Raw genomic sequence first — 24,628 nt, forward strand, 5'->3', positions numbered from 1 at the left:
CTACTCACCCTGCTCCTAAGAACGCTCGGCTGCTCGGGCCGCACGCTTCAGGCACGCTCGGAGACCGAGGCCGTCGTCACAGGGGGTGCCTGGGTTAAGAGGAGATGAGGTGATTTGGCATGGCTGAAACCCGAGGGGACCCTCGCTCCTCCTCCCTACTTCCCCTACTCACCGCAACTCCTTGGCAGGTGCCCAAGGCCCCCCGGATGGCACCTTTAAATAGAAGAGTTCAGGGTTTCATCACCAGGTCCTCTAATGCATCCACAGGGCTCACACATGCAGGGAACCTGGTGCATCGGCCGGCTGGTGACGGAGGCTTGGCAGGCTCCGAGTGGATTGCCTAAACCACAAAAAAGAGAATGGAAGCTTAGAGCAGCACCAGAAACTGAGACCGGAGCAATAACAGCTACTTCTCTCCACTGCTCACCTTGACTGCTGGTATCCAGATTTAGTTCCTAAAAAGAAAGACAAAGAACAGAGCTGTAACAGAGTCACCACATACACTTCTGCTGCAGAGACAAATGGTGCCTCACCTGCTCGGGGGAAACCACTCACCCGGGATGGGGCCCTCTGGCACACATTTAAACCATCTGAATCTGAAAAAAAAGTCAGGACAAGAGTCAAAGGGCTGCAGGATAACTTAAGAGCTCCAGATATCTTGTGTCCATCTAGAGTCCAACTACACCCCACATTACAAACTTCCATTCCCCAGGACTTCTCCTATTGCACCAAGCTATGCGGCAGGGCAGAGCAGCTCCGGCACAAATGTGTGTGCAGACACCCGTGACACAGGACAGGACGTGACAGACAACGGGGACACGACACGGACAGAAATCTCTGGCCAAGCAGGATGACTGCAAGGACCGAGAAAATGCCAAATGAGATGAGCAAGGGGAGACCGATGGTGAGCTGATGAGGCTCAGAGAAACCTGGAGGAACAAGATGCTAAGCGAATGATTTATTCCAAGAACTGCAAAGATGGATGCCTGAGAATCCTACGGCCAGAAGCCTCTACCTGCCCTCATGATCTTTCAAGTCCTAGTCCGCCATAATGGATCCTGGCGGGGCACAGCTGTCCACACAGCTCAGAACAAGACCTGAAAAGACACCTGACCGGATGCTTCTAAAGAGACAAGAGAGTCTGATGCCTGTCTGAGCTCCTGAGTCCAAAGTTCTATGGCCTGGGTGCCAGGCCGAGGAATGCAGAGATCACAGATGCTAACAATGATGCCAGGGTTTCTGACAGGCCCCTCAAAGGCCTAAGGTAAAGGACATGACATATCCAAACACACATAATACACAATAGACAAGTGACACGAGACACACCGGGACTGCTCTGCCCTGCGCACATCAGCACTGAGATCCAAAGTCAGGCTTTGCTTTTATGGGGCCCAAGGGGCTGCTTCATGGACACCCCCCACCTCCTAAGTGGACTCAAAAACCCCTCCCAGTAATTCCCAAACCAGCCCCCTGCTTTCATCCCCTCTGTGGGTCGTGGCCCTCTACTTATCTCTCGCACAGCTGGGGATGCCGGTCTCGGGTGTGAAGAAAGGCCACCTCGTCAGCCGGGAAGGTCCTGCTGGCACCGGGCTGGTGTCTCTCGGACAGCTGTATTAAAGAAAACCGAACATCAGTGCCCGATCTTGGCAGCCCATCGGCCAAAACCCCACAAGTCTGCTACTCACCGTTCTCCTAAGAACGCTCAGCTGCTCGGGCCGCACGCTTCGGGCACGCTCGGAGACCGAGGCCATCGTCACAGGGGGTGCCTGGGTTAAGAGGAGATGAGGTGATTTGGCACGGCTGAAACCTGAGGGGACCCTCGCTCCTCCTCCCTACTTCCCCTACTCACCGCAGCTCCTCGGCGGTTCCTGACCTGGCACACAGGGCCCATGCGAGCGGCAAACCCGGTCCATCGGCCGCTGGGGAGGGGAGCCTGGCGTGCTCCGAGTGGATTCCCTAAGGCACAAAAACGAGAATGGAGACTTAGACTTGCCCCAGGAATTGAGACCTCAGCAACAAGAAAGGCTACTGATCACCTTGCTCTCCTGAACTTGACTGCTGGGATCCAGATTTACTTCCTAAAAATAAAGACAAAAAACAGCGCTGTAACAGGGTCACCCTTGACACTCCCCCTGCACAGACAAATGGTGACTGACCTGCTTGTGGGAACCCCCTCACCCAGGATGGGGGCTCGGCCATGGAGGCAATGCATCTGCATCTGAAAGAGAGTTAGAACATATGTCAAAAACCTGCAGGATAACTCAAAAGCTGCAAACACCTCAGGTCAATCTAGGAATAGCATCTAGAGTCCAAGGACAGCCCACATTACAACTTTCAAGTCCCCCGGACTTCTCCTATTGCACCGGGCTATGCGGCAGGGCAGAGCAGCTCCGGCACAAATGTGTGTGCAGACACCCGTGACACAGGACAGGACGTGACAGACAACGGGAACACAACACAGACAGAAAGCTCCTGGCAAGGAGAATGGCTGCGAGGACTGAGAGAATGCAAAAGGAGATCACCGAGGGGAGACCAATGGTGAGCTGATGAGGCTCAGAGAAACCTGGAGGAAGAAGATGCTAAGCGAATGATTTATTCCAAGAACTGCAAAGATGGATGCCCGAGAATCCTACAGCCAGAAGCCTCTACCTGCCCTCACGTTCTTTCAAGTCCTACTCCGCCATAATGGATCCTGGCGGGGCACAGGTGTCCACACAGCTCAGAACAAGACCTGAAAAGACACCTGACCGGATGCTTCTAAAGAGACAAGAGAGTCTGATGCCTGTCTGAGATCCTGAGGCCAAAGTTCTATGGCCTGGGTGCCAGGCCAAGGAATGCAGAGATCACAGATGCTAACAATGATGCCAGGGTTTCTGACAGGCCCCTCAAAGGCCTAAGGTAAAGGACATGACATATGCAAACAACACATAACACACAAAAGACAAGTGACACGAGACACACCAGGACTGCTCTGCCCTGCGCACCTCAGCACTGTGATGAAAAGTCAGGCTTTGCTTTTATGGGGCCCAAGGGGCTGCTTCCTGAACACCCCCCACCTCCTAAGTGGACTCAAAAACCCCTCCCAGTAATTCCCAAACCAGCCCCCTGCTTTCATCCCCCCTGTGGGTCGTGGCCCTCTACTTATCTCTCGCACAGCTGGGGATGCCGGTCTCGGGTGCGAAGAAAGGCCACCTCGTCAGCCGGGAAGGTCCTGCTGGCACCGGGCTGGTGTCTCTCGGACAGCTGTATTAAAGAAAACCAAACATCGGTGCCTGATCTTGGCAGCCCATCGGCCAAAACCCCACAAGTCTGCTACTCACCGTGCTCCTAAGAACGCTCAGCTGCTCGGGCCGCACGCTTCGGGCACGCTCGGAGACCGAGGCCATCGTCACGGGGGGTGCCTGGGTTAAGAGGAGGTGAGGTGATTTGGCATGGCTGAAACCTGAGGGGACCCTCGCTCCTCCTCCCTACTTCCCCTACTCACCGCAGCTCCTCGGCGGTTCCTGACCCGGCACACAGGGCCCATGCGAGCGGCAAACCCGGTCCATCGGCCGCTGGGGAGAGGAGCCTGGCGTGCTCTGAGTGGATTGCCTAAGGCACAAAAACGAGAATGGAGACTTAGACTTGCCCCAGGAATTGAGACCTCAGCAACAAGAAAGGCTACTGATCACCTTGCTCTCCTGAACTTGGCTGCTGGGATCCAGATTTACTTCCTAAAAATAAAGACAAAAAACAGCGCTGTAACAGGGTCACCCTTGACACTCCCCCAGCACAGACAAATGGTGACTGACCTGCTCAGGGGAACCCACACACCCAGGATGGGGGCTCGGCCATGGATGCAATGCATCTGCACCTGAAAGAGAGTTAGAACATATGTCAAAAACCTGCAGGATAACTCAAAAGCTGCAAACACGTCAGGTCAATCTAGGAATAGCATCTAGAGTCCAAGGACAGCCCACATTACAACTTTCAATTCCCCAGGACTTCTCCTATTGCACCAGGCTATGCGGCAGGGCAGAGCAGCTCCGGCACAAATGTGTGCACACACCCGTGACACAGGACAGGACGTGACAGACAACAGGGACACAACACGGACAGAAATCTCTGGGCAAGCAGGATGACTGCAAGGACCGAGAAGATGCCAAATGAGATGAGCAAGGGGAGACCAATGGTGAGCTGATGAGGCTCAGAGAAACCTGGAGGAACAAGATGCTAAGCGAATGATTTATTCCAAGAACTGCAAAGATGGATGCCCAAGAATCCTACGGCCAGAAGCCTCTACCTGCCCTCACATCCTTTCAAGTCCTACTCCGCCATAATGGATCCTGGCGGGGCAGAGCTGTCCACACAGCTCAGAACAAGACCTGAAAAGACACCTGACCGGATGCTGCTAAAGAGACAAGAGAGTCTGATGCCTGTCTGAGCTCCTGAGGCCAAAGTTCTATGGCCTGGGTGCCAGGCCAAGGAATGCAGAGATCGCAGATGCTAACAATGATGCCAGGGTTTCTCACAGGCCCCTCAAAGGCCTAAGGCAAAGGACATGACACATGCAAACACACATAATACACAAAAGACAAGTGACACGATACACACCGGGACTGCTCTGCCCTGCTCACCTCAGCACTGTGATCCAAAGTCAGGCTTTGCTTTTATGGGGCCTAAGGGGCCGCTTCATGGACACCCCCATCTCCAAAGGGGACTCAAAAACCCCTCCCGGTGGGTCCCTAACCTGCGCCCCGCTTTCATCCCCTCTCTGGGTTGTAGCCCTCTACTTATCTCTCAGACATCTGGGGATGCAGGTCCGTGTCAGGTGCAAAAGAAGGCAGCCTCAACATCTGGGAAGTTCTTGCTGGCACTGTTGTTCAACAACTTCCTGTTGTTTCTCAGTCAGCTACATGAAAGAAATCCAAATATCAATGTACGATCTCTGCAGCACACTGGCCAAAACCCAACAATTCTGCCACTCACCATTCTCCTAAGAATACCCTGCTCCTGGGGCCGCACCCTTCGGCCGCGCTCCGAGGCTGATGAAAAAACAGGAACGGATGCTTAGAGTTGCACTGGAAAGTGAGACTGGAGCAATAACAACTGCTTCTGTACGCTACTTAATGCTCACCTTGGCCACCTCACCTTGACTGCTGATATCCAGCTTTACCTCCTGAAAAGAAAAAGAACAGTGCTGTAACAGAGTCACACTTTACACTCCCCCTGCAGAGACAAACGGTGACTGACCTGCTCGGGGGAACCTCCTCACTCGGGATGGGTGGATGGATTTTGCCCTGGATTTTATCCTTCTGCGTCTGAAAGAAAGCGAGGACAAAAGTCAAAGGGCTGCAGGATAACTTCACAGCTCCAAACATCTCCTGTCTATCTAGGAATATCATCTAGAGTCTGGCAACGCCCCACAAACTGCAAGTCCCTGGGACTTGTCCTCTTGCAGCAGGCTATGCGGCAGGGCAGGGCAGGGCAGCTCCGGCACAAATATGTGCGGACACCCGTGACACGGAACGTGACAAACAGGGGGACAACAAACACAACACAGCATGCTTGTGGTGAGGGCCTCGAGGGGAAAAGGCAAAAGGGACCCCAAAGACACACTAGGTAACACGGTACGCCGGACAACACGACGTGGACCGGAACTGTTCTGCGCTGCCCGCCTGAAAGCTGCCATCAAAAGTAGAGCCTCTCCCTTTAGCTGTCCTAAGAGGCCCCTTGGAGGAGATTACTTTTCCCTCTGCTAATTTTTAAATCTGTCCCAAGAACTCCCAACCCGCTACTCTCCCATTGTCCCATCTCCAGGCTGTGGCCCTGACTTATCTTTTGGATGATCGGTGATGTGGATCCACGTTGCACCTGAAATGAGTCTGCCTCGGAGGGCCCCGTGATGGCCTGTTAGCCCCTCGGTCAGCTACAATAAAGAAAAACAAAACCAAAGTATGAGTACAGAGGTATGTGGGCCAAATCCCAGCGAGTCAGCTACTTGCCCTCTCCTGAGTGTGCCTGGCTCCTTCAGGCTCCAGCTTCATCCTGATTCTAAGGCTGTGGCCATTATTATGAGTGGCACCTAGGTAAGAGAAAGGCAAAGTGAAATGGCATTCCTGTGAGTGCAGTGGGTGACCTTGTGTGCTGTAAGACGTGTGAATGCCTCTGCTCGGCTTCTGAAAAGCCTTGGGGTGGGGGCTCAAATAAACACCCTTTCTCACCCTGCTGCCTTCAAAACCACCCCCCCAACAATAACTCCTAACTGGATACCTGCTCAGCCTCCCTCTCCTAGTCACAATCCTCAACTCACCTGAAGCCTCAATCTCAAACATCACCTTGGACCCTGGGCAGATCCCTCTTGTGACACGATGAATCTGCTGAAAAAAGTGTTGCAGTTGACACAACCTGGAGTCTCTGGAAGCTGCACTCCTCCTAAAAAAAAAAACAAAACAATATAAGAACAAAACCAGAAATTACAAATGCACTTTACCACCCCTAAACACAAAACCCAAAATTGTGAACGTAAATACTCCCTGTATTCTATGCTGTTTTCTTCACAGTATCTTCAAAGCCTCTGTTGCTTTAGATGCCCAGAAACACCTGCTGAAAACAAGCTGAAATAAGCTGAAAGAGCCTCTTACCTGAAATGAGAGGAGAGCTCTGATCCCAGCACATCCCAGAGGGGGAATGAAGGCCCTGAGCAAAGGCTGGGGTTAATATACCCCTGATGGTGCCCGCCTCTCGTTCCCATGGCACCCGGGAAAAGGGAGGGGGTGAATCCCACCGGGTATAAAAACCCTCAGAGTGCCTGCAGGTGTTTGGCTTCTCTGATTTGATTTCAAGGGGAGCAAAGGGCTTGTTATAGAAGAAAGCTCTCCAGAAAAATATCAGTGCTTTTTTTTTTTTGCACTATCTATTTGGAGCAAAAGGGCAGAAAACTGGTAAGAAATAAAAGTTTCTGTTTAGGCAGCATAACTAAATAAATTGGGTAATTTGCTGTTAACTTACATAATTATTCCTTAGTGGCTACTAAGTAGTACTTCACGTGTGTCTAAGCTGGGTGGAGAAAATTGTCTAAGTCTCCTTGGGACCTCTAATTAGGCCTAATTACATTGTAAGTAAAAATAAGAAAAATAAAAGCTTCCCAGGCAGTGTAAGTGCATGCCAGGCTCACCCTGCTCTGAGATACTTGGTCCTATGGGACAGAAAGAAGGGCCCTGAAATGTATTTTTAAAATGCTGAAAAAAAGCAGAGCTTCCTTCCAGTGAACCCCTTAAACAGAGGAAATGGGGCAGTTACCTCTACTGAAACTAATACAATGGCAAATAAATAGCTTCTACTCTTTAATTTACTCTCCTAAAGTATTGGGAAAAGAAGGGTTTTCCTCACTTTAAATCTCTCCAGGGATGAAAAAAGAGGGATTTTTCCCTCAGTTCAAACTCTTAAGATGGAGGGTACAGCTGGGCTTCTCCCTCAATTTAGGCCTCAGGACAACAAAAGGGGGGCGGCTACCCTTAATTCAAACCCGTAAGAAACATTGTCAAGATTTTCCCCTTCTATTTAAACTGGAAAATAATCGAAAATGAGGACTCCCTGTCAATTAACACCCCGAACAGCATAGAAAAGGCAGGGATTCTTTCAACTGAGACCACTAAAATTGCAGGGGAAGCAGAGTCCCTCCCAGTTTGAACACAAAAAATAAAGGAAAAGGAAACTTTTTCCCTTTTTTCTAAACCCTTTTTCTCCTAATAACCCCTCTCCTTTCTGGCAGTGCTGTGGAGGGTCTGGGGGCTCTGGGAGGGAGTGGCACAGTAAAAGGGGAAAGTTGAAAGCCCTCTCCTGGAACCCCACATGCTGCCTGGCCTGCTCAGATGCTGCCCCTTGGCAAAAGGGCTCTTCCCTTGGCATTTTCTCAAAGTGATGCTCCGTGCCCGGGTGGGTCCGGCTGCTCCCTAGTCCGTGCTGGATGCTCCGACCGTAGTTCCTGGAGGGACCCTTGGGATGCTCCTGTTAGCCCCTCTGGACTAGCGGCTCCCTGTGCGGGTGTGCCTGGGTAACCCTCTGAAAGCAGCTGGGCACACGGGGGGTGCTAGACCTTGGAGTGGGCTTGAGGTGAAGAAAGGTCCTGTGAGGAGTTCCTTCCCCTGCACAGCCCTTCGTCTGCCCCTTAAACCATGGGCTGCCAGACTTTCCTTTTTAAGGAAATTAACTGTCTTTCCTCTTTGTGTGCCCGTGGCCGAAACTGCGATTCGGCCTCCAAAACCGCAGAGAACGATTTCTCACGGACCGCGGCTGCCGACGCCGAGAACTCTTGCCGCCCTTGGAGTGCCACGTGCCTCCTGCGAACGGACGTCGACGCGCAGCGGGGGCGAGTTTGGCTTTATGGGGAAGAGGGCCGGCGCAGGATTTCTCCGGGAGCAAAGCTGCCCCCGTCGAGAACTCGGGCTGCCCTGGCAGTGCCGAGCACCTCCTGCAAACTGGCGTCGGGTGACGCGGGGGGTGAGTTTTTCTGTGCAGAAGTTCTCCCAGGCCAAAGCTGAGAGCATCTAACCCTAACCACAACAGCTTAGCTGGATCTAAAACTTACAACCTTTGGACTGGCAGCGTGGGACCCAACCCGCTGTGCCACCGCTGGCCCCTTGCTCAAGCTGTTAGAATACACTGGAAATACAATACTTTTAAAAAACCCTAAAAATCCCCAAAGAACCTTTAGGAATCCCTAAATATACCATAAATAGTCCAAAAAGAGCTCTAAAAATACCCCAACAATCCTTAAAATGCCCTGATAAGACCCTAAAAAAGCCTAAAAATTCCCTCAAAAACCCTAAAAATACCCTAGCCCTAAAAAGTCCTCCACATACCCTCAATAGTCCTAAAAAACCCCCAAGAACACCCAAATCCCCCGCCAAACAATTATTAAAAGTACTAAGAAAGCCCTTAAAATACCCTAACAAAATCTTTTAAAAGCCCTGAAAAAAGCCCTAAAAGCATCCTAAATGTTCCCCGAAATTTCCTGGAAAACTCCTCCAAAAAAGCCCTAAAATATCCTTTTAAAGCCGTGAGAAAAACCCTAAAAAAAAAAACCTAAAAAACTGCTCAGCCCCCAACTCCTACCTGTCACTCTCTAGACCACGAACATCATTGCTACCTTTTTATTAGGGTTGCTGCCTGCAGCTGCTGGGAGACTTCTGGGGCTGTCCCAGCATTGGGGTTATTGCCTTGTGCTGCTGTTGGGGAACACTGGGGTCCTAGGGGTGCTCTTTAGGGTGACCTTGGGGTTGGGTTGAGGGCTGCTGCACCTGTACCCTAACCCTACCTGGTACCCTGTGTCCTTTGTACCCCTAACCCTCGGTGTGAGCTCTCCATCTGTCAAGCCTCCCCCTCCTTGCCCCTCAGCCCGCAATGTCTGCGTGCCACCCCGAGACCTCTGACATTGTCCCTTGGCCCCCTGGCCTCCACTGTGCGCTCTCCACCTGGTTAGGGGTGGTTTTTAGGGTAAGGTTAGGGGTGGTGTGAGGGCTGGTTCACCTGTCACCCTCAAGCAGCCCCCACTTTGCCCCTCAAGGCATTTGCTCCCCCTCACCCTTTTCTTGTCACCCTCAAGTTCCCCACTCCCAGCCTCTCAGCATCTCTGTGCCACCCTGGAGCCCCCCAGTTGCTCCTAACGCCCCCTTCTGCCTCTCAGCTCCCCCCATCCTCTGTGTCACTCTCCAGCCCCCTCCCCTCAGCCCGCAGCCCCTTGTGACACCCTGCAGCCCACAGACGTTGTCCCTGCCTGTCTCGCCTGGGTGTTGTCCTGCTGCGAGAGCCGCGCCGTCCTCCGAGGGTTCGGGCTCCTGCGTGCTGCTGGAGGGGACTCACGGGTGGGCAGTGGGTGAAGTAACGGATGGAGCGGGAAGTGTGGTGGGACGGGTTAAGGGCGGAGTGAGGGATGGAGCAAGGGCGGGCTGGAAAATGGAGTAGGGTTAGGGGCGGAGAAGGGGACGCAGCAGCAGGGGGCTGAGGTGGGGAGGTGAGTGTTAGGAGGAAGCGTAACTCCGTAACTCCAAGACCAAGTCTGCAGCAACGAGAACTCTGAGTGACCTGGGAGTGCCGAACGTCTTTGGCAAACTGATGTAAGGAAACTGGGGTGATGAGTTTTGTTTCCCTTGGAAAAGGGATGGCATTTGTGTCCGTGGGCCTGCACCCTGCCCGGGACCTTTGATCTCGAGTGGGCTGCCACCTCCTAAAATTCCAAACATCGCAGGTGAGACAGGGGGTTGGAAATTTTACTTGGGGTAGAAACCAATTTTGGATTTAGCTGGTCTGCTGGTGAAACTTGTGTAGTCTGTTAATCGGTGTGCTTACAAAAAGGCCTGCAGAGAGAAAAAAGGAAGTTCGAGGATTCTGTGGGAAAAAGAGAATCTGGGTTACCACCGAGTGCACGGCCTCGTCCCTGTGTGAGTAAAAGTTTGAGGTTTTGCCGGCAGCGTCGCCGAGTGCTGAGGGGTCCCCTGGTCCATAGGGCAACTCGGGAGGGTTTGCTTCAGGCTTTGCTTGTGAAAGGTGTGAGAAAAGCAAGCAGCTCTGAAGCAGATGAGCCCCCGCTTGCCTGTTGAAGTGTTGCATAAATCAAAGATAAACCTCAAGGTCCCTTCCCACCCAAACCATTCCGTGATTCTTTGCCCTGGAGGCAAGGGTGCACCTGTCACCGCATTTCTCTTCACAGAGAAAAGCAAGGCACAATTCTCCCCAAGAATATTTCTGGGATTCACATTCTCTGAACCTCAGATGAAGGAAAAACAATTCTTATCTCATTTACTGTGCCTGTGTTTGTGCTGAAGTAGAATGCAGCGTGGAGATTGTTTACCCAAAGTGAGGGTGTTTTGTTTCCTTGGCCTGTCGGGGCCAAGTGTGTGTGCGTGTCGGGACTGTTGGGTGACAGTCATGAGTTGTGTGCGGGGTTGAGTACTTAGTGGATTGGGTTTAGATGTAATGTAATATAGTATAATAAAGCAATTAATTAGCCTTCTGATAAGGCAGAATGCAGATTGGAAACATTTGCACATATGATATTAAAGGACACATGAACCACCTTTCTGTGAGACAAAGACACAAGACTTGGCCCATCCCTAACTTAGGACACAGCTAAAATATAATAGATAAAATAATTTTTAACCTATTTTTGAAGAACTCTCTAAAACTAATGGCAGATGATATAGCTATTTTATCTGGTAAGCTTCCATGCAAAGTTTCCTGCTGATGCTGCCTCAGACGGATGGAGATTTGGGAGGAGGGGGAAGAACCAAGTGCCACGGGGCTTTATTGGATGAGCCTTGAAAGGTTTCTGCAAGCTTCTATTGCAAGGTTGATGAACCTTGTATTTGTTAACTTCAGTTTTGCTCAGCGTTTTAACCCTGCTTTGTCTCCTGTGGTCCAGATGACACATTCACACATCTTTAGAAAATTCAGTGGGATGCTCTTCAAACAACATGTGACTTTGCAGCAGTGAGGGCAGAAACTTGATGGTTTTACCTCAATCTATAGTTTTTCAATATTGCTATAGAAAGTGCTTTTCTGTGAAATGTCTACTTTGGTTAGATCATGCAAATTGAGTGCTGGCTACTACTTCCATAAGATGAAGAGTAAGAATAACTCAGGAATGTTTCATCATTTGTCTCTGCACTGGTCAGAAATGGTAATTTGAGCTCAAATCTGTAGAAATTTAGCAAAGGAAGTTGGACACTCAGAGGATAAAAATAGAAAAAACTGCATTGGAAGGATTTTTCCTTCCTAACCCTCCAAGCCCAGCCAGACCCCCCTGTGCTGGCAGCTTCCCTCCAGGAGCAACCCTTGGATTATGGGATTTTGGAAGTGCAATCCAAATTTTGGCCAGTTTTGGCTCGTGGACAATGAGTCCCGTTTGCCCTTCCAAAAAAGTCACGTTTGATTTTTCCAGCCCTGCAGATCCATGTCCACTCTTCCTTCCATCCCACAATCCCAGGTATCACACAGCAGATACAGAGCTTTGTTTTGAAACCTTTTTTTTAAATGTAAAATAATGTTTTTTCTCAGTAGATACAAAAGTGAGAAACTTCACAGGTTTCAGTGTTTTGCACACGCCTCCCCCCACACCCTCCCTGGGAATTCCAACACATTTTAAATCTGTAACACTCCTTTTTAGGGGAGGAGAAAAACCTTTTTTGTACCCTCAACCTCCCCTTTTTCTAACTTATTTTCCCCCTTTCCTGTATTTTTATTTTGTTTTCCTCTTTCTTCCTTTAAGGAAAAAAAGAGCCCCTGCCCCTCCAGCCCCCCCAGTGACCACACGAAGCCAAAGATTCCTCTGTGACCATTTAATTTTGGGTTGCCCTCCCCGTGCTATGGGGAGGGTCCTCACTGCCCCCCCCGTGACTTTTCTGGGTCCTTTTCAGCCTTGTCCTTGTCCCCGCCCTGGGGCTTTTTGGGCTCCTTTTCAGCCTTGGCCTTGCCCCCCAGGCTCTTCTTGGGGTCACTCTGAGCTTTTCCCTCATCCCCCAGGCCCTTTTTGGGGCTCCCCCCGCCCTTGTCCTCATCCCCCCGGGGCCTTTGGGGGCCCCCTCCATCCCTGTCCCCGCCCTTGGCGTCGATGGCCGCGTGTTCCCTCCGCACCAGCTCCTCCAGCTCCTCCTGAGGGGAACACGGGGGGCTCAGGGGGGTCCCGAAAGGGTTTGGGGGGGCAGGGGGACCCCCCAGAATTTGTGTTTGGGGGGGGGGCAGTACCTTCCAGCCCAGGAGCTCAGCCAGAGCCAGGCACCCGCTGTCGCAGTCCCCCAGCCAGGCCACGTCCCTGTGCAGACACAGGGACCCCAGAGTCACCCCCAAAAATCCTCAGGGGGGGCCCTAGGATCACCTTGAGGGTGCCCAAAACCACCTTGAGCACGCCAAACTACCTTGGGGTGCACCAAACCTCAATGCAAGTCCTGCAAACCACTTTGAGGGTCCCCAAAACCACTTTGAGGGTCCCCAAAACCACTTTGAGGGTCCCCAAAACCACAGGGTGGGGACAGAGCCCCCCCACCTGGCCACACCTGTGCCCCACCTGGCCATACCTGTACGCCTTGTCTGAGTCAAAGTCCATCCCACCAAAGCCCATCAGGGACATCAGGGGGTCACTCTGGGGGGACAAAGGGATGGTTTGGCACAAGGTGGGGGCAGGGGGACCCCCAAAATTATCAGATTTTGAAGGTGTCCCCCCCAGCTCACCTGCCCTGTCTTCTCCTTGTTGATGAGGAGTCTGGGGGTGTTGGTGGGGACCCTGTGGGAGGGGGACGGTCACAGGGGGGTCCCCAGGGTCTGGGGGGGTCTGGGCACTGGGGAGGGGGGGTCTCACCTGCTGATGAGGGAGGCAAAGGGCTGCACCTGCAGCGAGGTGCCCATGATGAGCAGCAGGTCGACCTTCCCAAAGTCCTGCAGAGGGAGGGGGCGTCACTGGGGGGGGTCCCTGGGTCACCTCAGCCTCAGCACCCCCTGGGTCACCTCAGCACCCCCCAGCACAAAATCCAGCCTGGGGGTGGCATTGGGGGCCCCCCAGACCCCACTCACCGACTCCAGGAGGGCGAAGAAGCGTGAGGGGAGGTTCTCCCCAAAAAACACAATGTCTGGGGAAGGGGGGAGATGGGGGCAGGTCAGTGGATGGGGGGGTGAGACCCCCTCCCCAAAATTCCTGCTGAGCCCCCCCCCCCCAGCCCCAAAACTCACCAGGTTTCACCAGCCCCTGGCACTTCTCACATTTAGGGACGAGGGAGGAGAAAATCCGCTCTGGGGAGGAGGAGGAGGAGGAGGAGGAAGCTTGGTGGGGAAAGGGGGCAGGGGGGGCACGGGGAAATTTGGGGGGCACAGGGACATTTAGGGGGAGCACGGGGGCATTAAGGGGGGGCACAAGGAAATTTGGGGGGCACGGGGGCATTAAGGGGGGGCACAGGGGGACAACAACTGCTGTTCCCACGCTGTGGCAGAGCAGGTGGGGACACGACCCCAGGCACTCAGGGGGATCCCGGAGGGTCCCAGGGGGTCCCCAGCACTCGGGGGGGTCCCAGGGGGTCCCCAGCACTCGGGGAGGGTCCCAGGGGGTCCCCAGCGCTCGGGGGTCCCCAGGGCCCCCCCCGTACCCCTCATCCAGGCCAGGCTGTAGCGCTGGCGGCACGAGGCCCGCAGGCAGTGCGAGGTGAAGAAGGTGCCGTGAGCCTCCACCAGCAGCTCCGGGTCCAGCCCTGCCACCCTCTCCAGGGTGTCGATGTTCTAGGGGGGCCAGGGGAGGGTCAGGGGCTCCCCGAAATCCCCGTGACCCCCCAGACCAGCCAGGGGGGGAGAGGAGGGGAGCTGTGTCCCACCTGGGTGTAGCAGCGCAGCAAGAGCCCCTTGTCCTGCAGCAGCCGCATGAAGTAGTGGCACACCGTGGGCTGGGGGGGAATTTGGGGGTGCTTTGAGGGTCTTTTGGGCCCCCCCCCCCCCCCGATTTGGGGAGGGGGTTGGAAGGAGGTTTGGGGCTTACCTTGAAGGAGGTTTGGGGGTGTTTTACCTTGAACTGCCCCGGGTAGAGCTCGCGGGCGAGGGCGAAAAAGGGCTCTGGGTGTTTCTGGGGGGCACAGGGAGCTCAGGGGGGGCCCCCAGAGAAACTCAGGACCCACCCCAGAATTTGGGGAGGAAAGGGGGGGTACCTTGAAGAACCCAATCTCGAAGATGGCCTCGGGGTAGGGGAGGTTGTAGCTCTGCAGGTTGGAGTAGAGCCCGGTGCCGGGGGAGCGGAAATCGGGGATCCCGGCAGCTGGGGGGGAGTCAGGGTGGGTCAGGACCCCCCCAGGGGTCCCCCAGCCCCCCCCCCCGGGACCCCCCCCCCAGCCAGAGCACTCACAGGTGGAGATGCCAGCGCCCACCATGCACACGATGTTCTTACCTGGGGAAGGGGGGGACACAAAGGGGTGAGCCCCAAATTCACCCTCGAGAGCCCCAAAACTGCCCCCAAATCCTCCGCTGCTCCCCCCTATCTCTGTTCTCGTTGTCCCCCCTCTGTGCCCAGTTTTCCTGCTGCCCCCTCCCCGTTCCCATTCCTGTTCCTGTTCCTGGTGTCCCTACAGTGCTCACTCTTGAGAAACCGGCCCCGTTCCCATCCCAATTCCTATTCCTGTCTCCGTTCCCCATCCCCGTTCCTGTACGCCGGTCACTCTTGATGAACCGGCCCCATTCCCATCCCGTTCCCGTCCCCGTTCCCCATTCCCGGTGTCCCCATTCCCAGTGTCCCTACACCAGTCACTCTTGATGAAGCGGCCCCATTTCCAATGTCCCATTCCCATTCCCAGTGTCCCATTCCCATCCCCAGTGTCCCATTCCCATCCCCGTTCCCGTACACCGGTCACTCTTGATGAAGCGACTGACGCCCCACTCCAGTTCCCTGTGTCCCATCCCTGGTGTCCCGTCCCCATTCCTGTTCCCATCCCCATTCCCGTCCCCGTACACCGGTCACTCTTGATGAAGCGACTGACGCCCGCCAGGCTCAGCTCGTCCAGCACCGGCTCCGCTCGGTCCCCGCCGAGCCCCAGGGTCCGGGACAGCAGCGCCCGCAGCAGCTCCACTGAGGGGGGACACCCAGGATGTCCCCAAACAGCCACCAAAACCCCCGGAATGTCCCCAAAACCCCACAGAATGTCCCCAAACTCCCCCTGGATGCCCCCAAAACCCCCCGGAATGCTCCCAAAATGTCCCCACAGGTCCCAAAACAGCGCCAAACCCCTGAATGGCCCCAAAGTGTCCCCGAAGTGTCCCCGGGAGCTCCCCAAAGTGTCCCCGAGGGGTCCCCGAAGTGTCCCCAGCGGGTCCCCAAAGTGTCCCCAGAACGTCCCCAAGTGGTCCCCGGGTGTCCCCAAAGGCCCAGCCGGGCCCCCCGCGGCCACCAGGGGAGCCCGGCGCCCCCAGACCCACTGTCAGCGTCGGCCGAAGCGCCGGGCTCGGGCTCCGAGACCTGCGGGGAGGAGTGCGCGGGGTCACCGGGCTGTGAGGGGCGGTCACCGGGGTGGGGACCGGGGGAGACACCGGGGGCGTTACCGGAGACTCGGCGTCCTGCTCCGCCTCCTCCCGGCGGGCACCAGGAACCGCGGCGACGCTGGGGGGGTCCCCGGTGGGGGCGGGAGCGGAGGGAACCGCACCCCCGGGGCCGCTACTGGCCCCGCCGGCCCCGGTACCGTCCCGGTCCGCCATGGGCGCGGCCTGTCCGCACCACAACTCCCGGCGTGCCCGGCGGCGGCTCCGCTGGGCGGGGTACGCAGACGCGGCCAGACGGAGGGTGCTGACGGGCTGAGGCACCCGGAAGCGCGGGCGCGGACTACGGGTCCCGGCAGGCGCCGCGGCGGGGATTCCCCGGCCCGCGATGGCGGCCGCGGCCTGAGGCGGCCCCGGCGATGGCGGCCGCGGCCCCCGCGGCCCCGGCGGCCCCCGGCGAGGCCAAGCGCCCCGAGGGCGATGAGTGGTGCGACAGCGGGCTCGGCTCGCTGGGCGAGGGGCCGCTGGGGCCGCCGCTGCCCGCCAGCCCCGCGGCGGAGTCCCCCGAGCCCCTCGCTGACCCCGCGGCCTGGCTGCGGCACGTCCTGAGCTTCGTCACCGACGAGGGCGACACGTGAGGGCGGGCAGGGACCAGGGAACCCCCCCGGGCTCCGGGCGGGACCCCCACGCACACCCGGGGCTTGGAGGGTCGCGGTCCTGCCCGGGGTTCCGGTGCGATCCCCCCGCAGCCCCTCAGGCGGGGGTCCCTCGGTAACGGCCCCAGAGCCTCAATACCCCCCCAGGACCCTCAATAACCCCCCCAGGACCCTCAATAATTTATTCCACTTCTTTGGGTACCCCATTTGGGTCTGGGGTGTCAGTCCTGTTTTGGGTGCCCCATTTGGGTCTGCGGTTGCCCCATTTGGGTCTGGGGGTGCCGGGACCCCCCTGCCCAGCCCGTGCCCCCCCCCAGGGCCCTGCACCTGGCCGTGATCCACGAGCACCTGGAGTTCCTGGAGTCCATCCTGCGGCACACGGAGCACTCGCCCTACCTGGACCTGCAGAACGACCTGGGCCAGGTGGGACGGAGAAATTTGGGGGGGCTATGGGGGAAATTTGGGGTGATGTTTTGGGGTGATGGTGATTTTTTGAGGTGGTGTTTTGGGGCGGAGGTTTTGGGGTGGTGTTTCGAGGTGATGGCAATGTTCTAGGGCGCTGTTTTGGGGTGATTTAACCCCTTTTTTCTGCACAGACTGCCCTGCACATCACCGTGGTGCTGGGGCTGGGTTTTGGGGTGATGGCTGGGTTTTGGGGCGCTGTTTTGGGGTGATGTAACCCCGTTTTCCCCGCAGACCGCCCTGCACATCGCCGTGGTGCTGGGGCTGGGTTTTGGGGTGATGGCTGGGTTTTGGGGCGCTGTTTTGGGGTGATGTAACCCCGTTTTCCCCGCAGACCGCCCTGCACATCGCCGTGGTGCTGGGGCTGGGTTTTGGGGCGCTGTTTTGGGGTGATGTAACCCCGTTTTCCCCGCAGACCGCCCTGCACATCGCCGTGGTGCTGGGGCTGGCCGGCGCCGTGCGGCGGCTGCGGGCGGCGGGCGCGGCCGTGGCCGTGCGGGAGCGGGGCGGTCACACCCCCCTGCACCTGGCCTGTCGCGAGGGTCACCCCGCCTGCGCCCGCGCCCTTCTGGGGACACCCCCGGACCCCTGGGACCCCCCCCCGGGACCCCCGGAAGGAGGAGGAGGAGCGGCGGGCGCAGCTGGACAGCGTCAACTACGACGGTGGGGGGGACGCGGTTTTGGGGAGGGGGTCGTGGGTTGGGGGGGTCCTGTGGCTTCGGGCTCGTCGTGGTTTTGGGGAGGGGTGGGGGGGTCACAGTTTTTTGGGGTTTTCCGCACGTTTTTGGGGGTGGGGACACGGGTCAGGGGCCTCACAAGGGTTTGGGATTTAAACATTTTGGGAGGAATGTGGTTTTTTGGAGGGGGCGGGGGTCGCGCTGTTTGGAGGGAGGGGACGGTTTGGGTTTTGGGGGGGGTTCCAGGTGCTCAGGCAGGGCTTTGGAGCCCCCGAATGTCCCCCCCACAGGTTACACCCCCCTGCACGTGGCCGTGCTGCGCCGGGACCTGGAGCTGGTGCAGCTCCTGCTCCGCGCCGGCGCCGACCCCGACCGGCCGGTGGGTGCCCCCCCCCACCAAAAACCCCCAAAACGAACCCAAAACGGGGCTCCGGGAGGGAGCCTGACCCCGCCGTGCCCCCCCAGGAGCCGAGCTGCGGCCGCAGCCCCCTGCACTTGGCCGTGGAGGCGCAGAGCCCCGAGGTGGCCGAGTGTCTGCTGCGGGGGGGGGCACGGCCGGACCCCCGCACCTTCTCGGGGTTCACCCCGCTCTACAGCGCCCGCCGCCGCCCCGACCCCCGCCTGCCGCCCCTCCTGCGCCGCTTCGGGGCCCGCGACCCCCCCAGCAGCGACAGCAGCGACAGCGGCGACAGCGACAGCGAGGGCGGGGCCGAGGACAGCGAGGTCAGTGCGGGGCCGCTCCCGCCCGGTCCCGCGCACCGAGATCCCCCCGGGGCAGATCGAGGGGCTCCCGCTTCCCCAAACCCTCCCAAGTCTCCCCAAACCCTTCCAAGGCCCCCCAGACCATCCCAATGCCCCCCCAAACCCTCCCGAGACCCCCCCAGCCCCCCGAAATCTCTGTCTTCCCCCAGGACGAGTACGACGACATCGTCATCAACAGCCGGCGCTGCCCAGCCTGAGGGCCCCCCCCGGATGGACTCGGGGGTCCCCCCTGCCGGCCCCCAGCCGGGGGGACCCCCCGAAGGGGCGCCCCCACCCCCCAAAATCCCGGGGGAGCCCCAGGGGTTGTGAGGGGTGGGGGGAAATAAAGCAGAGGCTGCAAAGGACATGGCTGTGACAATGGGGGGACATTGTGGGGACACCTGTGTGAGTGCAGGACACACCTGTGACACTGGGGGTGACCTGCCTGTCCCAGAGCACCCCTGCAGCAGAGCACACACCTGTGACAGGGGGGGGCATTTCCAGGTTTTATTCCCGGGGTTTGTCACCGTGGGTGGGGCTGTCACACGTTCTGTGTCCCCCGTGTCCTCTGGGTCCTCCCGTGTCCTCCCGTGTCCTCCTGTGTCCCACGATGTCCCAGCTCCATCCGTGCCCTGCCCCCTCCCCTCAGGGCCCCTTCCCCATTTTGGGGGGGCCCCCCCCGGGCTGGTTGGGGCCGATGTAGCTCAGGAGGGGGGCGGGGGGCCGGGCCAGCACCTCCCGCCCCACCAGTGGCTGCAGCACGGGGGGCACCCGGACACGGCCGTCCTGGGGGGGCACACGGGGCAGGGTGAGCCCCCCTGGAGCCCCCAGACCCCCGCGGGACCCCCCCAATCACTCACCGGGAGCTGGTTGCACTCGAGGAGCGCGATCAGCGTCCGGGGCACGGCGCAGGCGGTGCCATTCACCTGAGGGGGGGACACGGCGTCAGGGGGGCCCAGAGGCCCCTCCCCGGGGGTTTCTGGGGTTCTCCCAGGCTTTTGGGGGTCACCCACCGTGTGGGCGTGGCGCAGCCGGCCCCCCTCCCCGCTGTACATGATGTTCAGCCGCCGGCTCTGGTAATCCGTGCAGTTGGAAGCGCTGGAAATCTGGGGGGGGGGGGGTGAAGGGGATGGGGGGGGTCAGCAGGTTTGGGGCACCCCCCCTCCTCCTCCACTCCCCCAAAATGGGGGTCCTGACCCGGCAGCAAGGGTTGGAATAAAGGGGGGCCCATAAATAGGGAGGGAGGGGGTGAGGGGGGGGCATCACCCTGAGCACCTCAGGATTTTTGGGGTTTTCCCAGAATTGTTTGGATTCTCCCCAAATTATTGGGGTTCTCCCCAAGTTATTTGGGCTCTCCCTGAATTATTATTGGGGTCCCAGACCCCTCCTTCCCTCACCTCCCCAAATTTGCCCCGTCCGGGCATCCAGGCCTCGATGTCAAACTTGCGGTAGGCGGGGAGCCCCAACTCCTCTGTGGGCATGTCCAGGACGCTGCAGGTTCCGGGGGGGGACAGTCAGGAGCGATTTCGGGGGTCCCACAGACTGGGGGGACCCCCCCCAAATCCCCCTCACCGGTAATGGAGCCCCAGCTCTGAGAAAATCTCCTTCTGGAGCCCCAGGAACTCGTCCAGCAGCTCCTCGCTCTCGGAGCCGCGCTCGGCCGCCGTCACCCCGAACATCTCCACCTTTGGGGGGGCACAGGGGGTGACCCCCCGCTCTCCCCACCCCAGGGCTCCCTCCCAGTGCTCCCAGTACCTTGGTGAACTGGTGCACGCGGTAGAGCCCCCAGGGCTCGCGGCCCGTGTCGGTCTCGGCGCGGTAGCAGGTGCTGGAGCACACAACCCTGGGGGGGGACATGGCTCAGGGGGCCCCAAAAATCCCCCCAGGGAATTGGGGAGGGGGGATCCCCACAAGGGGAGGGGGTCCCTGGGCAGGACACAGCCCCCCGGTACCTGACAGGCAGGTCCTGCAGCTGCACAGCGTGGTCCATGAAATACCCTGGGTGGGGGGACACAGGGGGGTCACCCCAAATCCATCTGCCCCCTGGGTGAGCCCCCCAAATCCATCTGCCCCCGCCTCCACTTTTCCCTCCTATTTTTTACGAATTTCCTTGCATTCTCCCCCAGTTTTCCCTATTTTCACCCACATTTTCCCATATTTTCCTCGCATTCTCCCCCAGTTTTCCCCATTTTCACCTGTATTTTCCCCCAATTTTCCCCATTTTCTCCCGGCTCTCCCCCATTCTCCCCCTGCCCCCGTGTTTTCCCGATTTCCCCCCTTTTTCCCCATTTCCCACCTGCAATCCCCACCTCCGAGCTCCCGGCCAGGCACAGGTCCTCGAACCTCGCGGGGTCGATGCTGTAAACCTGGGAGGGGGCGGCGCTGGGCTGGACCCCGCAGCCCTCCTGGGGGGCACGGGGGGGTCACCGGGGGGCACTGGGGTGCCAGGGGGGGCTCAGGGGGGGTCACCCGGGGTGCCGGGGGGGGGCTCGGGGGGCACTCACAAAAACGGCTCCTCGCAGCAGGTCCGGCACCGTCATGGGCAGGAAACCCTGGGGAAAGGGAGATGGGAGACTCCGAGCATCCCTGGGGACCCCAGACCCTCATGGGACCCCCCCAGACCCTCCCTGGCTCCCCCCAGGCCCCCCCACCTTGCTGAGCAGTTTCTGCAGGGTGAAGGTGACGAGGGCGTGCTGGAGCAGGGCCCCGGCCCCACACAGGTAATAGGAGCGGTGGCCTGAGACGTGGGACAGGCGCCTGGGGAGGGGAGAACAGGTGTGGGACACCTGGGGATGACCCCAGCCCTGCACAGGTAATAGGAGCGAAGGCCTGACACGTGGGACAGGCGCCTGGGGGGGGAGAACAGGTGTGGGACACCTGGGGACGACCCCAGCCCCACACAGGTAATAGGAGCCATGGCCTGACACGTGGGACAGGCGCCTGCGGAGGGGGGACAGGTGTGGGACACCTGGGGACAACCCCAGCCCTGCACAGGTAATAGGAGCGAAGGCCTGACACGTGGGACAGGCGCCTGCGGAGGGGGGACAGGTGTGTGTCCCCCCCCTCCAGGTGTGCTCACCTCTGCCGGATGATGTCCAGCCCCTCCCCCAGCTCCAGGTGCCCCTTTGGCTTGAAATCGAACACTGGGGGAGAGGAGGGGGAACCTTTTGTCACCTTTTGTCACCTCGGTGACCCCAGACTCCCCCAAACCCCCCCCAGACCCTCCCAATGCCCCCCAAACCCTCCCAACGCCCCCCAGACCTTCCAAACACCCCCCAGATCCCCCCAAAACACCCCCCAGACCCTTCCAACGCCTCCCAGGACCCCCCCAGCCCTCACCTGGTTTCTTCCCAACCACCTCGAGCACCTGGGCCTGGCTCTGGTCCCCAACGGGCTGGGGGAGCACAAAGGGGGGGTTTGGGGGTGCCAGGAGACCCCCAAAGCACCACAGGAGGGGGCAGGGGAGTGTTTGGGGAGGTTTGGAGACCCCCAAATCACCACAGAGGGGGGCAGGGGGATTTCAAGAGATTTTTGAGGGGTATCACCCCAGTGGGGTGGGTTCTGTTGGGTTGGGTGGGTTTTGGGAGATTTTGGGGAGGTTTTAGGGGCCTCACCACAGTGGGGTGGGTCCTGTTGGGTTCTGGGTGATTTTGGGGAGGTTTTTGGGGGTCTCTGTTGGGCTGGGTGGGTTCTGGGTGATTTTGGGGGTCTCACCACAGCGGGGTGGGTCCTGTCGTGTTCTGGGTGATTTTGGGGGGATTTTTGGGGTCTCACCACAGCGGGGTGGGGCCTATTGGGCTCTTGGGTGATTTTGGCTGATTTTGGGGGGTCTCACCACAGCGGGGTGGGTCCTGTTGGGCAGCTGCAGGGCCCCCAGGTAGAATCTCTGCTCCAGCTCAGATTCCTCGGCCTCAAGCACCCGGAGCTGCTCCCGGAGGCTCCGGCCCCGCTCCCGCAGCGACGCCAGCTCCGGGTGCTGACAGGGGGGGCACTGTCAGGGCCTGGGGGTCCACGAGACCCCCGGGGCACCCCCCAAAGTTCCATTCCATTCCATTCCTACCGTGTTGGCCGCTGCCTTGTCCCGGGAGGCCTAGGGGGAAAGGAGTCGGGGGTCCTTGGGGGGCGAGGAGTGGTTCAGAAAGGGAGGGGGGTCCTGGGGGGACTTGAGGGGTCCAAGGGGGACCTGGGGGGTCCCGGGGGGGGTCTCACCATGATCTCGCGGACCCCCTGGGCCACGCGCCCTTTCTCCGCCTCCAGCCGGGCGATGCCATCGCGCACCTTCCCCAGCCGCGACCACGTCCGCACCTGAGGGTGTGGCCGGGGGGGCGTGGCTCAGGTGGGCGCGCTGGCCACACACAAACCGGGAAGGGGAGGGGGTGTGCGCGCACAGGCCCCGCCCAGTCCGGGCCAAGCCCCGCCCCCGCGGTTCCCGCCACTCACGATCTCGCGGAGTGCGGCGCCCCCTAGCGGCCCGCGGCGCCGCTCCACGTCCCGCTCGCTGAGCGCAGTCACGTCCAGCTGCGGCCGCGCGCTCAGCCCCTCGCGTACGTGCTCATACAGCCGGCTCCTCCCGGCCGCGGACCCGGGAGAGGCCCCGGCACCGGGAGAGGCCCCGGGAGCGGGGCCCGGGCCGGGAGCGGTACCGGGAGAGGCCCCGGCACCGGGAGAGGCCCCGGGAACGGGGCCCGGACCGGGAGCGGTACCGGGAGAGGCCCCGGCACCGGGAGAGGCGCCGGGAGCTGCCCCCGCGGCCCCGCGGAGCCCTCCCGCCGCCCTCCCCGCCGCCTGCAGCAGCGCCCAGCGCGCCGCCATCTTGGCCACCGGCGTGTGGGGGTCATGTGGGGGAGGAGCCGGGGGCGGGTCTGGGGGAGGAGCCAGGGGCAGGACCAGCGGCGCACACCCCCACCCGGGCGGATTTGGCCTCGCCCCCTTCTCGTCCCGGCCACGCCCCCGGCCTCGGTTTGGTGACCCCAGTGACCCCCCCCCGTGACCCCAGTGACACCCCAGGGTCATCCCAGTGACCCCCCCCAGTGTCCCCAGTACCCCCAGTGTCTCCACCACCCTCCCCAGTACCCCTCCCACCCCTCCCCACACACTTCACTCCACATCACCACCAGCACGCTTTAATCTGAATTTTCTGAATTTTACCCACCCAGGCCAGGTCCATCCCCGGCCCGGGGTCACCCCTCCCAGCCCCCCCCAGCATCATGGGGATCCCCCCCCTCATTTCCTGGCCTGCACGTGGGCACAGTCAGGGGTCTCCCCCTCATTTCTTGGGCTGTACGTGCGCGCAGTCGTGCTTGCCGCGCACCACGGTCAGCTTGACGCCGGGCAGGTCCTGCGTGCGCCCGCCCTGCACCAGCACCACATGGTGCTCCTGCAGGTTGTGGCCCTCGCCGGGCACGAAGGCCACAGCCTCGCGGCCCGAGCTCAGCCGCACGCGCACGCAGCGCCGGTTGGCCGAGTTGGGCTTCTTGGGCTTGCGGATCAGGTTCTTGAGCACCACGGCCTTGAGCTGCGGCCGGCCCAGCGTGGCGCCCGGCTGGCGGGGAGGCGGCGCGGGGCGGCCCTGCCGGTGCATCTGGTTCAGGGTGGCCATGGGGCAGCACGGGGCACAGGGAGGAGGCGGCGGCATGAGCAGGGACGGGGCTGTGGAGGGGACATGGAGAAAGGTCAGGGGGTTCTGGGGGGTTGGGAGAGGCTTTAGGTCCCCAAAGGCACCTGCCCAGTGCCTCCGGTACACCCAGGACCCTTCCCAGTACCCCCAAGACACTTCCCAGTGTCTCCAGTTTGGGGTTTGGGGCGTCTTGGGGAGGAAGGGGAATTTTACGCACTGCAGCGCGGCAGCGAGGCGGCGGCCCTGAGCACGGCACGCAGCGACATCTCCGAGGCTCTGAGAGGAGTAGGCGCGATCAGAACGGCCCGGGGAGGGCAGCAGAATTCCTCAGGAATGTCCTAAAAAACATCGGGGAGCGGCAGCACTGGAGCCTGCACGTTCCCCTCACCGCGCCGCCATCTTACCCAGCTCCGGGCGCACCGCGCTGCGATTGGATAGCGGAAATGCCAATCTCCGTGATTCGCGCGGTGACTGGTCAGACTGCAATTGATTGCTGGAGA

General features: G+C 59.4%; 4 protein-coding genes and 2 long non-coding RNA genes across 7 annotated transcripts in view; 1 reads left to right on the top strand and 5 right to left on the bottom strand.

The window, feature by feature from the left end:
* The window catches only part of LOC143696534 (uncharacterized), a 37,216-nt gene extending 34,804 nt beyond the window's left edge, over positions 1-2,412 (bottom strand). Inside the window, exons 1-4 of the long non-coding RNA XR_013185956.1 lie at positions 2,157-2,412; positions 2,037-2,078; positions 1,850-1,956; positions 9-89 (exon numbers count right to left, since the gene is read on the bottom strand). This is a non-coding gene — a long non-coding RNA (uncharacterized LOC143696534). The remainder of the gene's footprint in view (positions 1-8; positions 90-1,849; positions 1,957-2,036; positions 2,079-2,156) is intronic.
* Positions 2,413-4,506: 2,094 nt separating this feature from the next.
* LOC143696557 (uncharacterized) lies at positions 4,507-5,749 on the bottom strand. The gene is made up of 4 exons (XR_013185967.1): positions 5,233-5,749; positions 5,117-5,158; positions 4,969-5,024; positions 4,507-4,891 (listed from the first exon to the last, which is right to left on the bottom strand). It is a non-coding gene; the product is annotated as an uncharacterized LOC143696557 (long non-coding RNA).
* Positions 5,750-11,988: 6,239 nt separating this feature from the next.
* Positions 11,989-16,284, bottom strand: SIRT2 (sirtuin 2). The gene is made up of 15 exons (XM_054653954.2): positions 16,042-16,284; positions 15,919-15,958; positions 15,455-15,571; positions 14,855-14,896; positions 14,661-14,767; positions 14,522-14,578; positions 14,334-14,402; positions 14,112-14,241; positions 13,702-13,761; positions 13,546-13,601; positions 13,334-13,410; positions 13,207-13,258; positions 13,053-13,117; positions 12,724-12,790; positions 11,989-12,630 (listed from the first exon to the last, which is right to left on the bottom strand). Exons 1-15 carry the CDS (start codon positions 16,192-16,194, stop codon positions 12,358-12,360), a joined length of 1,365 nt encoding a protein of 454 aa, XP_054509929.2. The 5' UTR covers positions 16,195-16,284; the 3' UTR covers positions 11,989-12,357.
* Positions 16,280-18,876, top strand: NFKBIB (NFKB inhibitor beta). The gene is given in 7 exon segments (XM_054653957.2): positions 16,280-16,609; positions 16,949-17,054; positions 17,509-17,667; positions 17,669-17,756; positions 18,061-18,149; positions 18,236-18,493; positions 18,682-18,876. Coding segments are annotated over 7 exon segments (963 nt in total). The 5' UTR covers positions 16,280-16,394; the 3' UTR covers positions 18,730-18,876.
* A 128-nt stretch (positions 18,877-19,004) lies between these two features.
* SARS2 (seryl-tRNA synthetase 2, mitochondrial) lies at positions 19,005-23,342 on the bottom strand. 2 transcript variants are annotated; one of them, XM_054653950.2, is made up of 16 exons: positions 22,952-23,340; positions 22,721-22,816; positions 22,572-22,601; positions 22,347-22,487; positions 21,851-21,905; positions 21,591-21,654; positions 21,163-21,268; positions 21,016-21,063; positions 20,808-20,916; positions 20,464-20,509; positions 20,267-20,354; positions 20,084-20,196; positions 19,909-20,002; positions 19,525-19,617; positions 19,372-19,437; positions 19,005-19,297 (listed from the first exon to the last, which is right to left on the bottom strand). In XM_054653950.2, exons 1-16 carry the CDS (start codon positions 23,321-23,323, stop codon positions 19,157-19,159), a joined length of 1,662 nt encoding a protein of 553 aa, XP_054509925.2. In that variant the 5' UTR covers positions 23,324-23,340; the 3' UTR covers positions 19,005-19,156. The 2 variants fall into 2 exon arrangements, with proteins under 2 accessions (XP_054509925.2, XP_054509924.2); XM_054653949.2 differs by having other exon boundaries at positions 19,372-19,617; positions 22,952-23,342.
* A 276-nt stretch (positions 23,343-23,618) lies between these two features.
* Positions 23,619-24,622, bottom strand: MRPS12 (mitochondrial ribosomal protein S12). The gene is made up of 2 exons (XM_054653951.2): positions 24,346-24,622; positions 23,619-24,160 (listed from the first exon to the last, which is right to left on the bottom strand). Exons 1-2 carry the CDS (start codon positions 24,392-24,394, stop codon positions 23,778-23,780), a joined length of 432 nt encoding a protein of 143 aa, XP_054509926.1. The 5' UTR covers positions 24,395-24,622; the 3' UTR covers positions 23,619-23,777.
* Between the last annotated feature and the right edge of the window lie 6 nt (positions 24,623-24,628).

Source organism: Agelaius phoeniceus, chromosome 36 (assembly GCF_051311805.1).
Source record: "Agelaius phoeniceus isolate bAgePho1 chromosome 36, bAgePho1.hap1, whole genome shotgun sequence".
NCBI classification, from domain to species: domain Eukaryota; kingdom Metazoa; phylum Chordata; class Aves; order Passeriformes; family Icteridae; genus Agelaius; species Agelaius phoeniceus.